A 13,934-nucleotide genomic window follows, 5' to 3' on the forward strand; every position below is an offset into this window, starting at 1 on the left:
TTTATTGATGATTTATCATATTTACCAATACGAGTTGGGGATTACACAGAAACACCGCTAAATTTTATTTGAAAAACAAAATTTATTAAACTTACAAAAATGGTTGGTAACTATGCATAATAGCCGGAGATTATGCATAATAACCGGGTTTATCAAATTCCCGTATACAGCGGTTCTTTTAGTTGGGAAAAATTATTGTGGTGGTGGGGGGGGGTTTGTTTTTTGTTTTTTTCCTTTTTTTTTGGATGAAAAGTGGCTCCACCTGTTGCGGAAATTGGGGAAACGACGTCATCAATAGTGAGCGTAGGCGTCCTCCTTTCTCAGCTTTCGAAACTGGTGACCCTAGTTGTACGAAAAAGTGTCGTTTTGGTGTCGCCATCTGTCGGTTGTTTCATGAGTTTCGCATTTTATTGCGTGCGCAGGACATACGTCTAGTTGATGTTTTTATTACACACATATATTAGAAATGATGAAAATAATAGCGAGGACAATTTCGGGGAACCAAAAGTGTTTAGGACCCAATTAGCCCCAATTTTATATATTTTGTGAGGGAAGGCAATTATATCAGAATACGCAGGAATGCTAAGAAATACTCATACAAAAATATTTTAAACACACAATTAAATGTAAATTAACACAAAAAATATGATGAAAATTCAGCACTGAAAGTAGTTTTGAACTAATCAAACATTTTTTTCCCCGAAACTGATGAAAATTCTGGACTTGATAGATTTAACAATTAAAAGAAATAATTCGTGAAAGAATTAGTTTCAGAATTGATCAAACTTCAGATTTAACGTGAGAAAAAAGATGCACAATTTATTGATGAAAATTCAGAACTAATGGAAGTTATAATTCAAGAATGGATGAAAATGTTGAATTAATGGGAGTGATAATTCCGGAGGGGATGAAAACCCGGAATCAATGGAAGTGATAATTCCAGAACGGAGGAAAATCTGGAATTAATGGAAGTGATATTAATGGATGTGATAATTCCGGAATGGATGAAGATCCAGAATCGATGGAAGTTATAATTCCAGAATGGATGAAAATCTCTAGAATCAATGAATGAATAATTCCAGAATAGATTTTTTTTTTCAGAATCAGTGGAATGGATCAGAACAGCGCAAATACAGGTCGAACATTTTTTCAGAATTGATGATAATTAAAAATTAATACAAGAAATGATTTCAGAATTAGTTGCCCAAGGAAAAATTCACGCTGGAAACGCCTGGCCTTTAGAATATGGCGTATGGTTTTGAAGACTACATTTTCAGAAAGACATAGACTTACAGTACTTTCTTTGTCCAGCGGTGTGCAGAGAAGAGCTAGCTACGCGGGCACTTGTCGATATACTGGGCTTGAGCTGTAAATAAAGACTCGATTTGTTTGAAAGTGTTTTACATTGGAAGAATGCGGGTTGTGGGGAGGGATATGACCAAAGTGTTTACAATTTTCCTCGGGATGAATAGGAGGGAGCAAGAGTTATTAATACGCCGTTACTCGAGAGCTCCGACAAGTACTGATTTGTAAGGGACAACTCTAGATTGTGGTGTCGCAAGGAGTTTTCTCTAATACAGTTTTGAATGAATGGAATAGCTTACCTCCAGGGGTCGTGAATTCTAACTTAATTGGCACGTTTAAAAAGAAATTTAAAAGAAACTCAGTTGAAGACACCCATAATTTTTTATAGCTCATTATTGACGTTATAGCCAAAGTGTCGTTACAACCAAGATCGTTATCATGCCCCCTCCGCATCCTGGAGCTGGTCCCTTAGGCTGAGATCTTTTGGGGCCCTCCAGACCAGACTTTCACAGGCACCCTTTATGACGAATTTATTGCGTGAAAAAACAAAAAATGATGGGAATCTTCTCGGTCCCCAGGGCTGGAGCCTTGTCAGCCTCGCCCTTGAGGGGGTCATGGTCGTTATAACCAAGTTTGACTGCACGTGAGTATCTCGATAATACCATGGTTGTGTGAGAGCGCGGTAGCCCAGGTCGATAAGATACTCACCTAAAGTACCAAAGGATGTTTAGAGGTGTCGAGAGTTCCGCTTTGCCCATGTCAGGAACTTTTCTGATGCGGGGATACAACAGAAGCTGCGGCAACATGACCACAGAAAAAAAGATTGCTACCTCAAGGTTTCCCACACCGAAGGGTTAGCGAACCAACTTCTCGGTGAATATCAAGGAAGGAGAAATGTCGAACGCGGCCGTTCGGAATCGGCAGTAATTTGTATGTCCTGGTCTAATTTGCCCTGGTGTGCAGAAAATGATCGTAATGCGACGATAATGATCGAACCATGGTTATTACGCTGGCGTTTCTAGCACTGACTACCGAGAAAGTTATACAAAAATGTATCTAATCGAAACCCCCTCTAAGCGAATATAAATTGGATAAAATTCGACACCGTCGTCTTGCATCATGTCCAACGAGAGAAATATGTATTATATTAACGCCATTATAATCTATCTAATAATAATCTATCTCCAGCTAACATACAGTCTCCATTGTCAAAGTAAAAAAAAAGATCGGTTAGATGGTGTGTGATTCTAGCAATGATAAAATCTATCACCACGTTGATGGTGATGTAATTCGTCTGCTTTGAGGTGCGACCACAAAGAAAAGAAGGGGGTGCGTCGCTTCTGCTGCTGCTGCTACTGCTACTACAGTCGAATCCCGTTATAACGAACGCCAAAAGACCGGAGGAATCACTTTGTTAAAACGAAATTTCGTTATAAAGGAATTCCATGTTATCTAGCATTGCTCCTATGTAAACTTATTTCGGGGATGTGAAAAGCGTTCGTTAAAATGAGATTTTCGCTATAGCGGTATTCGTTAAAACGGGATTCGACTGTACTACTAAACCAGACATGCACCTCATCTACATCCCTCTGCGGAACTTCTAACGAATTGGTGCATGTTGGAATGTGAACGTACGTGTAGTGAACCTTCCGCGAAATTTCTTATGTGTAGCGCTGCCATCTGCCATAAATTTTTCTAACTATGCATGAAGTTTAATCATTGAATGATGCTCTCTGCGGTGAGAACTGTTGATGCTACTACGTATACATCAACTAACAAACAAAGAAAGAGAAGTAAAAGGAATAAAGTAAGGAATGGTCGTTTCTCTAGTGGTGTATACGGGTAGCGCTTGTAAAGGACTGGGTTCGATTCCCGACGGAAACTAGCAGGTTTTTCTTTCCGAAATCACACCACGGCAGAGTATCGAGAAAAAGAACTTCTCTTTTCCTCATGCATTTGGGCTGAGAAAAAAAAATATCTCGCTCTCGCTAAAACCATGGTTGTTACGGTGCCGAGTAAGAGAGAGATGTGTGTGTGTGTGTCCAAAAACATATCCCATCAAAAACCCTCTAAGCGAAAATAAATTGGATAAAATTTGACGACATCATCTTTCATCAAGACCCAACGGGACAAATATACGTATACTGTATTAACACCAATATATATACGTATATACACACACACAGCCTCCATTGTCAAAGTAAAAAAGATCGTTAAGATGGAATGTCTATCCCATCGCTAGAATTTTACCACGTTGATGGTGATGTAATTCATCTTGCCTTGAGGCGCGACCACAAAAGAAAAGAAGGGGGTGTCGCTTCTGCTGCTACGTATACATTAAATAACAGGAAAAGGGGAAGAAGTAAAAGAAACTTCTTAAGAAAAGAAAAAAATCTTCATTGATTTATTTGTTTTTTTTCTTTGAAGACTTTCTCTTCTTATTTAGGAAGTAGGTCCGAGCGATGTAATAGCTCCGCAGTTAATTGTCCAAAAAGCACTCGCAACGTATAATAACTCGGTCCAGCCATGGTAACACACAGCAACGTAGTCCTTCCTTTTCTCTTCACCCCATTTTCTCTCTTCTTTTTTTTTTTTTTTTTTGAATAAGAAAGCAACTTCAGCCATTTCCAATAAGAGTGTTGAAGAATCTATTTACGGTGGAAAGAGTGGTTGGTGAGCTTGTTTTATATAAGTGTATTATAAAAACGAGGAAGAGGCCGGTTTCACCTGTTGTTAACGAACGAACAGGTTTCTGAAGTTGCTCCCCAACACTTTCTCTTTCCGAAGTTTTTAGTTTTTGTTTTTTTTCTCGAGATACTCGGCAAACTCGCGATTTCTTAAAAGACTTTTGGCGCTTGGTTTTCTTATTATTTTGTTATTGTTTCGTGTGCATTACATTTTAACGTTTTCAGAATGAATTCCGCACTGAACGCGTGTTTGCATTTTCTCAAGTGATTTGAAGCAGAAACGGGAACTTACACAGGAACGTATAAAGGTAAGGTTCGTGTGTGATTTCTGTCCGTATCGTTGCAGTAAAATTATTTAATGATCGAGTTACGATGCAGTGAAATTGTTTCGTTATTGCATTTCTTTGGCATGTGCTTTGTATTACCGAAAATTTGCTCACTCTATAACTTTGTTGGACCACGTTCAGGAAAAATTTTACACTCATAAGTGTCGTTTCTTTGATTTTATGAGTTCATGGAATATCTCAATTTTCATTTAATGTCTCACGAAGACCCTGGATGGATTCGGGAAAAGTCGGGTGACTCGTCGGAGTCCTCACTGACAAGTTCCATAGGCTTAGAGTTTTTGTAGGGTTTATTTGGATTTAGGTGGATGACTATCCAAATATCCGAATGATAATTTGTGCTCTTTCGACCACTTTCACAAAATGTTTAGAGAAATATATTGTAGCATCGTCATTTTGGAACATTACATTATCATTTTTAAGCATGGCATCGTCATTTTGGAACATTGCATTGCAATTTTGAAGCATGACATCGTCATTATGGAGCATGCCGTCGTTGATCTGGAACATGCTATAGTCGTTTCGGAACGTGCTATCGTCTCTGGAATATAGCATAGTTTTCAGAGAATAAAATTATCCATTATTATGGTCATTATACACGATAAAATCCTCAAATTTCATCTTATTGCTGATCCTAGTCCAGAACAGATCGCAATAATTCTCTTGAGGCTTGCGCTGTATGTGCAATAAAATAGGTTACGATTTTCTTCTTTTTTTTTTCTTTCTTTTTTTTTGCCAGGCAGTGTAGTTTCGGAATGTATTTTACATTCGAGAGTATATAAGCATTTTGATTTTTTTTCTCTCTCTCTATAAAAAGCAAGGTTTTTTGTGACGCGTTGCATGAACTTTATAGAATTTGCATTCGCCTAATTCTGTAGATGATGAACACTATGAGTCTCGCTGAGAAGATTTAAGTGGTGATTTCCGAGCATATTTTGGCTTAAGAATATCTCTATACAAAGTCCAACTATTATATCCACCGGCATATTTAGACTTATTTGTCTTGATAACTGTTTTATATCATTTAAACCTGCTAATTAAAATGCTCGCGATGCTCACATTTTGGGGAAAACATGATGGAGAATCTAAGTAGTAAAGTCTTAAATATTTTACATCTAATATAACTTTGTATTAAACGGAAAAATCACTCATTATCTCGTTAACGTTTTCTGCATTGTGATTTCTGATAAAATTTTTCAAAGGTTTCCAGAGTGGATTTAACAATTCCTCTCATTATTTTTATCATCTATTTTTTTTTTTCTGGCTCTATAAAAATCCCCTACTACAGTTTTGCATCAATAAATTTTTGATATTCAGGCCACAAATGTGACCATAATTTCCAGTCAGATTCATCGCTCAGATGGTCAAAATCTTTGACGAAAAATTCGTCTTTTCTATGCATTACAGGTCTCGTTGCATGTGGCAAATTGAGTAGCTTCGCAGATGGTATGCAGCGTCGTAGGCTAATCAAAGAATTCCTGCTTATTCCAAAGAGCTTGGTCATATTACGATGCTTTTTTGCAACAAGCTGAATTTTTCAATTATCCTGTGACGTATGCACTGTTTCTGGCCCCTGTTTTTATACTAACTGAAGCAAACAACAATTGAAAAACCATTCTTTTAGTCACTCACAAACTTGCGCACTGTTTTGGTCACTCAGATACTTGCACATTCTCTAAGTTAGTCCTTCAAGTAGTCTAGGATTTTTTCTACACGATACACCTCGTTAAAATTCAAAACAAAGAACAACTTCGCGAGTATCAGTGACAAGAAAGTTATTTTTTGAAAGCTCTCTCCGAAATCCGTGATTTTTAAAAGTTCCGTGTCGTTTGATCATGCGGAACCCCCAAAAATTACTTTCAGCTTTACCTTGACCTTTTCAGCTTCACCATTACATTAATCCACCATTTGGAAACGCGTGCTTTAGGATGTCGTCGAAGCTGGGATGGAAAATCACATGGATACAGACTGGTGAAGGTGCTTTCAATATTACAGAACAGTATTAGCCTACCAGGCCTACCCTCGTCTAGTAACTACCATGATGCTACCAAAACACAAAAATCAGTGTTTCCCAACTTTTTTCTCACCAAGTCCCACCTAAGCATCTTGTAAAATTATGATGCCCCCCCCCCCATGAAAGACACGCGGGGGTGGGCGATATTCGGCCAAGATGATCGAAAATTCTCTCCAAAGAAATTTCCAGTTTTTAACCTTGAAAAGAGATTATTCAAATTCAGAAATGAATTGAAGCAACATTTAGAGAATTTTTTCCAGTATTTTAACATTAATTTTCTGAAACCTTAAATTAGCCTGTATGCTTCCGCCCTCCTGTAGCCTGAAGCCCAAAGCCCTATAAACCTGGTTTATACGAAACATGAATTTTCAACCTTTAAAACAGTGCGAGGAAAAAAATTCCATGAAGCCCAAAAGCCAATGAGTCATACTGGGGTATCTTGATCCTCGCAGTAGCGTCTTAACGGATAAACCCAATGGGGTACAGAGCTTCAATAGGAAAACCTATATCACTGGAGAATTTTACTTGTTCTGAGATCGTTTTTTCATTAGATATATGAATTTTCAGTGATATTTAAATTATTTCCTCATTAAATATGACATTTGTGAATTATTTCTCTCATTGGGCATGAATTTCTTTAATTTGGGAAATGTTTTTTCATTAAATAAGAATTTTCATTAATTCTGAATAAAATATTAATTTTGTAAAATATAATTATAATAAATATATAAAAATATTGATTTTCATTAATTCTCTTCAGTTATTTTTCTTTAAATATGAATTTCCAATTCTCAAATTATTCTCCCACTAAATATGAATTTTTCATTAACTCTGAGAAATTATTTTTCCATCAAATACGAATTTTCATAAATCATGTGATTGCTCTTTTAAAAAATCGAATGGCCGCCCGCCCCCCAACGCGTGGGGGTGGCGCCACGCGTTGGGAATCACAGACATTATAAATGCACGAAACTTTATTTTCAATTTAACACATAATTTTCAAATGTATTTTTTTTTTCAGGTGTTTCTTTTCTTTATAATTTTTGAAACTAAACGAATATTTAAAGCTAAAAATATATTTTTACGGGTTTTTTTTTTCTTTCCTTCCGATGTATCGATAGTTCAAACACACCCTAAGCAATGGATTCAAACGGGAAGAGTTCGAATCCCGTCGAAGAAGCAGCTCGGAATCGGGTCGGGGCAGAGAGTTGCGGCACAAATCTGCAGAAGACTCAAGCATCCATGCTCAAGGAAAAGTTCAAAGGTTTCAGGTAAGAATTTCGAATTACGTACGTTCTATTGATTGCAGATTGGACGCCGGTAGATGGAGGGCGCGTTAAAGAGCGTTCGAGTACTTAATTTTTTTTCCTAATTAAAAAGCTTTTACGCTTACATGCCGATTTTTATACAGGGATGGTTTATCCTTCGGCATGTCTTAACTACGCAATTAAAAAGGATCCGTTTGCGCAGTTGGAAAGTGGCGGGATGATTAATTATTTCGATTGTAAATATGTATACAATGGAACCCCCGATAACGGACATTCCTCGTTAAGGGATACTTTTGTTTTATAGTTGTATCGACGGACCTCAATGTGCTTTGTAATCCATTAAACGACACTCTTCGTAAACGGGTGGAATAGTTTTGGACCAGTGGGTGTCCGTTATCAAGAAGTTCCACTGTATGTGTCTATGTATGGCCGTTCACGTTGTCAGAGTAATGAATGTTTCGTGTTCTGGCTGTGCTGCCGCCTGCCTCCATTTAAGTGGAAAATGGTGGATGCCTGAATTTTTCCTGCCATGAAAGGATCGTGTTGAAGGTCTGCCTGCTGTCTGCGGACATAGAGAATGGTACTTCTTTTTCTTAACCGTACATGCATAACATTCCTCTGAGAAATTTTTAATGAATCGGTACAAAATGGAATATGTGTTGTGCGAATATATGTGACACCGACGTATTTATATTGTCTGAGTTATACGTGCTTCGTGTTCTACAGGTGCTGCCATCTGCCTATCAGATTGTGATGTGAAAATGGCAAACCTTTGAATTATCATGTTATGTGAGAATGGCGTTGAAAGCAAGGCCCGACTTTGACTGGATGGGGCCCTGGGCAAAAGAGATATTGGGTGACCCCCCCCCCCCTCGACAGGTTGAAGAGGTTTGCATGATCACATGCATGAAGTTTCATTGCAAATATACAGAATCTTCATGAACATTTGAGGATTTTTGATATCGATCAAACGTGCAAACTTTCTTGTCATCGGTTCTCAAAAAAGATGTGGAATTAAGAAAGGGAAAAAAAGACTGGTACGTTGAAACATATTTGTGTTGTGGAGTAAATATTGCTATAGGCACATTGTACATGCTGTGTAAAGTCTATTAATGATTGGTATAAACATTAAAATTGATTTAATAGGGTTTGCTAATAATGGACACTTTATAAATAGTATGATGTAATTAAGGAAAAATTCTTTGATTTTCAAAAATTTTATCAAATAAAATTAATAAAACTTTTAGTAAAATACATGTTATTATAAATTAAGGGCCCCTTTTGAAACGGGGGACCTGGACAAATGCTCATGTTGCTCATGCGGAAATCGGGCCGTGGTTGAATGTTTGCCTGCTCTCTGCAGAGACTTTTTGTTAATGAGAGACCAACTTTTTTTTGCATTTGCTCCTTGAAGTTACTGAAAGGTACGGAATGACATGTCGAAAGAACAGCGGTCAGTCCACATCAGAACATGCTTTGGCCGTTAAGCAAATAAGTACATGTTTCTAAAGAGTACCCCCAAGAATATAAAACATATAAATAAGAAGATTAAAGCAAGAAGATAAAAAAAATCCAATGATAAGCTAATTTTGATGTTATTCTAATGTTAAAATCACTCATACTGAGTGTTCCTGAATTCATAGGCCAAACTTTGAGGGAAGGTAAAATACATATAAAGGAGGTATTTTTTTATATAGCAGTGTGAAGTCAGAAATGAAAAGTGTTGGCCGAAAAACACGAAATGCTGAGGAAATGGAAAAAAAAAACGATTTTTATTTATACATTAATAATTACAGTAAGTACTCAAATGTGCCACCACCACCAACATCGAGGCAGGCCTTGCACCGTCTAGCAAGTGATTGGCGTACCCTTTCGGAAATGCCAGGTGTCTCCACGATCTGTAGTAGCAGCTACAGAATGTTTTGCAATGAGGGCCTCATCAGAGTCAATGGCAGACTCGTAGATGAGTGCCTTGGGGTGTCCCCGTTCGAATAAATCGATAAATTGGATGAACATGCTGACCAAGCGACTGGTCCACCTCGTCCAGTCCATCGAGGGCTAAACCCGACATTAAGGTAATTAACGCACATTAATGCCTAAATGAGCTGGAGTCCATTCCGACAACACTTTTCATTTCCGACCCCACATTGCTATACAAAAAAATGCTTATTTATGTGCATTTTCACTTCCCTTAAAGTTTTTCCCGTGAGTTCAGGGACACCCTGTATAACTTTGAAGTTAGATTTTTAAGTTTCACAAAAGCCAAATTTCTAAATTTCACCAAAAATATGTACAATTACATTACATTACTAAATTCCTAGAACTTTTTCTTCAAAGAATGTTTTTACTGCAATCAACGGACTACTTTTTACACATAATATGAAATATCGTACAACACACAATGTGATTTTCTCTGAAAATACCCGCTAAAACGTGCATCGAACTGGTTTTGATGCTCAATTATGTACACAAAAAATAAACTGGTTTGCTTTTTCATGTTCTTTTATCTTTTGGAGAAGGAGTGGTGTCTTATATATAAGTGTCCATTGCATTTTTTTGTTTCCTTAAAGGTTTTGAATACATAATGAGGTGTTTTTGTTTTGTTTTTTTGCTTCATTTTCAACCGGAAAAAGAAATATTTTCAGGGCGTCTGCGTTAAGGTGAAAAATTGCTCGAAAATTTCGACACGTTCTGACCCGAACCCTCCATGTAGAAAGCTTCCCATGCTCTTTCAAAACACAGTAAACATTTTTTCTGTTTTTGTATTAGATTTGGTTGGGTAGGAGGGATGGATGTTCTTTGCTTTAGTTATCAACTGCATCCGTTACTTCGTTTATAACGAATGACTTGTCCCGATGCGTATTTCATGTTGCAGAGTTAACTTCTACCAGTCATGATTAATTTTTTTTTTTTAAGAAAAGATAACGACTAATAACTGTTTGCTTCGAATTTGGTTTTTTACATCTATTTTTATAATTTTATATCACTACTCCATTCAATTGAATTCGATGACACAAACGTATTCGCGGAGTTGAACTTGAAACAATAATAATTGTATGATGTTTAAGTCATCGATTATTAGAAGTTTTCTAGGCCAAATTGAGAACAAATAAAACTGTTTTGTGGATTTAGAAGAAACATTTAGTGGTTTAAAATTGGACAACAGCTGCTTGGCAAAAAGAACATGTTGGGGGCCACTTGGAGGGAAGAAAAAGCCACTTCCAGAGTCATAATGGAAAAGAAGAAAGAAATATGGATTGGGCTGTATATTGGATGAAAAATAAATTAATATCGGTTTTACATGTACTACGTATAAAACTTTTTTATACGTAGGTATTTTTTATAAAACGGTTTTTTTTACCGTTTAAGCGGCATCGACGAGATATTTCGTCTTCACAAAAGCCTCTCCACTGACATGCTAAGATATTTTATAAAGTTGTTTTCTCAATGAAAAACTTTCCCTTTTCTTGGATTACGAGCATAGGCGGAGATAGACTTGGAAGTATGGGGGGGGGGGCACGGTCATTATTTCTGGGAGGGGCACGATGATGATGATGATGTCAATTCATATATGTATATATACATTAGATCAGTCAACTTCACCTTTGACGCTGGGGGGGGGGGGGGCCCTACGCTCCCCCGTATCTCCGCCCATGATTACGAGGTTTGAAAACTGAGAAAGGAAGACGCATGCATGCACGCGCACCCTTAGTGACGCCACTTATCCCGATTTTCACAATAGATGGCACCACTATTCCTAACAATAAAACCGGCCACAGCAATAATTTTTCCCTACAATAGTTTCTCAGAACTGCTAAAAAAAGCAGAAAGAGAAAAAATTCTGGGACGCTCGACGGTTATTAGTGAATGCGCACACATATCAATGAAGAAATATATCTTTCGAAGGGGAGAAAAAAGAATTTCTACAGAAAAAAGAAAAAAATTCTAGGAATCTGAAAAGGAGGACCAATGGGTGAATTTTCCGAAACGTAGGAGGACGCTTGAAATGAAATCAAAAAGGAGAACATGTCTTTCGAAAGGAGGACGGTTGGTAACTCTATACCCTATACCTCTAAATTTGCACCTGCTGAAAATCGAAAGAAAGCCTACTTCATTGAAAAAGTATATCATTTTGAAGTGGGGGGGGGGGGGCACGGTTAGTGATTTCTTATTGTCGCTTTCTTATTAGGCCCCTTTCACAGGGAGCGGATGCGAATTAAAGGGTTCCAAAACACTCAACTATTTCCGCTTTCAACCGTTATGATAGTTTTACATTTGTGAACTTCCCCAACGTCACGAAAAAGCATATATGCTGGTGCTGCCATCTATCCGATAAAAAGACGATTAATGCCCTTTCCGATGGGAATTTCATGTTATATTTCGTATCACACCCAGATTTTTCAAAACCTCGGAAGACGTGATTTCGAAAATGATGTTCCGCGGTACATCCAGGGGCAGGGCGGGCGATAATTTTTAAGGGAAACAAGAGTGGATAAATGAGCACAGGTGAATACTGTACTTTTCAGTTTTGAAATGCTCTATTCAACTCTTTGCTGGCACACTGCCCCCCCCCCCCTCCTTGCACTTCCAAAAAGTGTTGCCTATCTTTAGAGAAGCTGGTTGGAAAAAATTAGGTTCCTCCTCTTCTTTTTAGTTAAGGATCTTTTTCACTCTTTATCAACATTTCTCCAATTGACTTTTCATTCTTTAGTCGAATTCCCCTCCCCCCCAGCGCAAGTTTGGATTCCTTGTTCATCTGCCAACGAATGCTTCTTTCAGCCAACACCACAATAGAAGAATCTCTAGTGTGGTCATAGTCATCGTCACCTAGGGGATGAAGACATTTGAACTCCCCCCCCCCCCACCACAATAAATTTTGTAAGGGGGGCTGAACTGAACCGCCGATAATTTAAGAAAAAACACAGTGCAATGTACCCTCCCTCTCCTGTATACTTGCTGAAGTTCCATATACGAGACGACCAGCAACTTTCGGCGCTACCAATGTTTTCTTCATGTCGACGCCTCTGAGTGTGGTAGTGTTTGGCTCCGGAATTTTCCGACTGCACATTTCTGTAATATACCTATATCGGTTTTCTATATATTGGGGGTAATTTCTATCGAAAGGGGGTCAAGCTTCAAAAAGTTTGCGCACCACTCTGTACACGTTCATATTACTTAAATTTATTCACTATAAAAAAAAAATTGTGCCTTTCTTAATCAAAAAGATTACTAACCAAGAATCAAGCTCTTTCCTATGCATATTCTTTCGGATTACAATCACAGGAAGCCTAGGATGAGGGTGGATACAATTTTTGAGTTTTACCAACGTTGTCCTACCACACACAAATAACAACTGTTATAAAATTTCGAAGCAAACTTGGGAATTTAACTGACATTATTGCTTATATGAAATATTAGTTAATATCATATCACTTTTTTTCCATGTGGCACACTAAAAAAGTCTGGTAGCTAATTTTAATCAAACAATTTTATTTAATAGGTGGCGGAAGGGGGTCATGTTCATTGATGTTTCTCACATGCAATAGAGGGTGATTCTAAATTCATGGGGCAAACTTTATCCCCGTTCAAGTTGAGCAAATATTGCGGTAGCATTAGAAGTGTTCTAGCACCCGCTTGACGATTTTTTCCTTCGTAAGGAAAGAAATGAAGAGCAGTCATTGGTGAAAATTCTTGAAGCGGGTTTCAAACAGCTTTAACTATTTCCAATGTGAACGGGGCTTTTAAGAGGTGATATAAGACACCTCAACAAGCATTTTTGATCATAAAACATACCGTCGAATCGCAATAGCAAAGGAGGTAGAGGGTGTTTTTTAGAGAGTGCGCTTCACCAAAAACAAATATCATATTTTCCCGACGGATTTGCTGCGATATATACCATCAACCATTTGAGGGTGCACATGTACCTTCGGATTGGATTGGAGTTTGTTTTTTATTGGTGCAACGACCGTGAAGGTTATGCTGCACCAAACAACGATCAAGCCGGTACAATGACCGGTGGCATATTTTGCGTTACCTAAGTTGCACCGCGTAAGACGATCTACCACATTGCAATACCCTGCACTTTGGTCACGACCATTGGCGTATTCATGATCGACCTAGAGGCGGGGGCTGTATTGGGTTTGGGGAGCACAAGTAATCTCTCCCAAAGAATTTTTGAGCTACTAACCTTCAAAAAAGCATTCTAAATTAACAGAAATTGATTAAGATAACATACACTATACAACGGTATTTTCTTTCGTTTTTGTTTTTTGTAACTTTTTACTTAAGTACTTGATCTTTTTCATTTTCGATCTCC

General features: G+C 37.8%; 1 protein-coding gene across 4 annotated transcripts in view; it reads left to right on the forward strand.

Annotated features, from left to right (window-relative positions):
• Nucleotides 1-3,801: 3,801 nt before the first annotated feature.
• LOC149088912 (NAD kinase-like) overlaps nucleotides 3,802-13,934 on the forward strand; it is an 85,387-nt gene continuing 75,254 nt past the window's right edge. For 2 of the 4 annotated variants that reach the window (XM_089250599.1, XM_089250622.1), the window contains exons 1-2: nucleotides 4,161-4,300; nucleotides 7,472-7,621. In XM_089250599.1, the coding sequence (XP_089106725.1) occupies nucleotides 7,491-7,621 (131 nt within the window). In that variant the 5' untranslated portion in view covers nucleotides 4,161-4,300; nucleotides 7,472-7,490. Of the gene's footprint in view, nucleotides 3,979-4,160; nucleotides 4,301-7,471; nucleotides 7,622-13,934 lie in introns of those variants that run through there. The other 2 variants (XM_089250628.1, XM_089250608.1) reach the window with 2 other exon arrangements.

Source organism: Pholcus phalangioides, unplaced genomic scaffold, assembly GCF_987345545.1.
Source record: "Pholcus phalangioides strain wild (caught in Gottingen) unplaced genomic scaffold, Ppha-v1.0 ptg000003l_1, whole genome shotgun sequence".
Lineage (NCBI taxonomy): Eukaryota > Metazoa > Arthropoda > Arachnida > Araneae > Pholcidae > Pholcus > Pholcus phalangioides.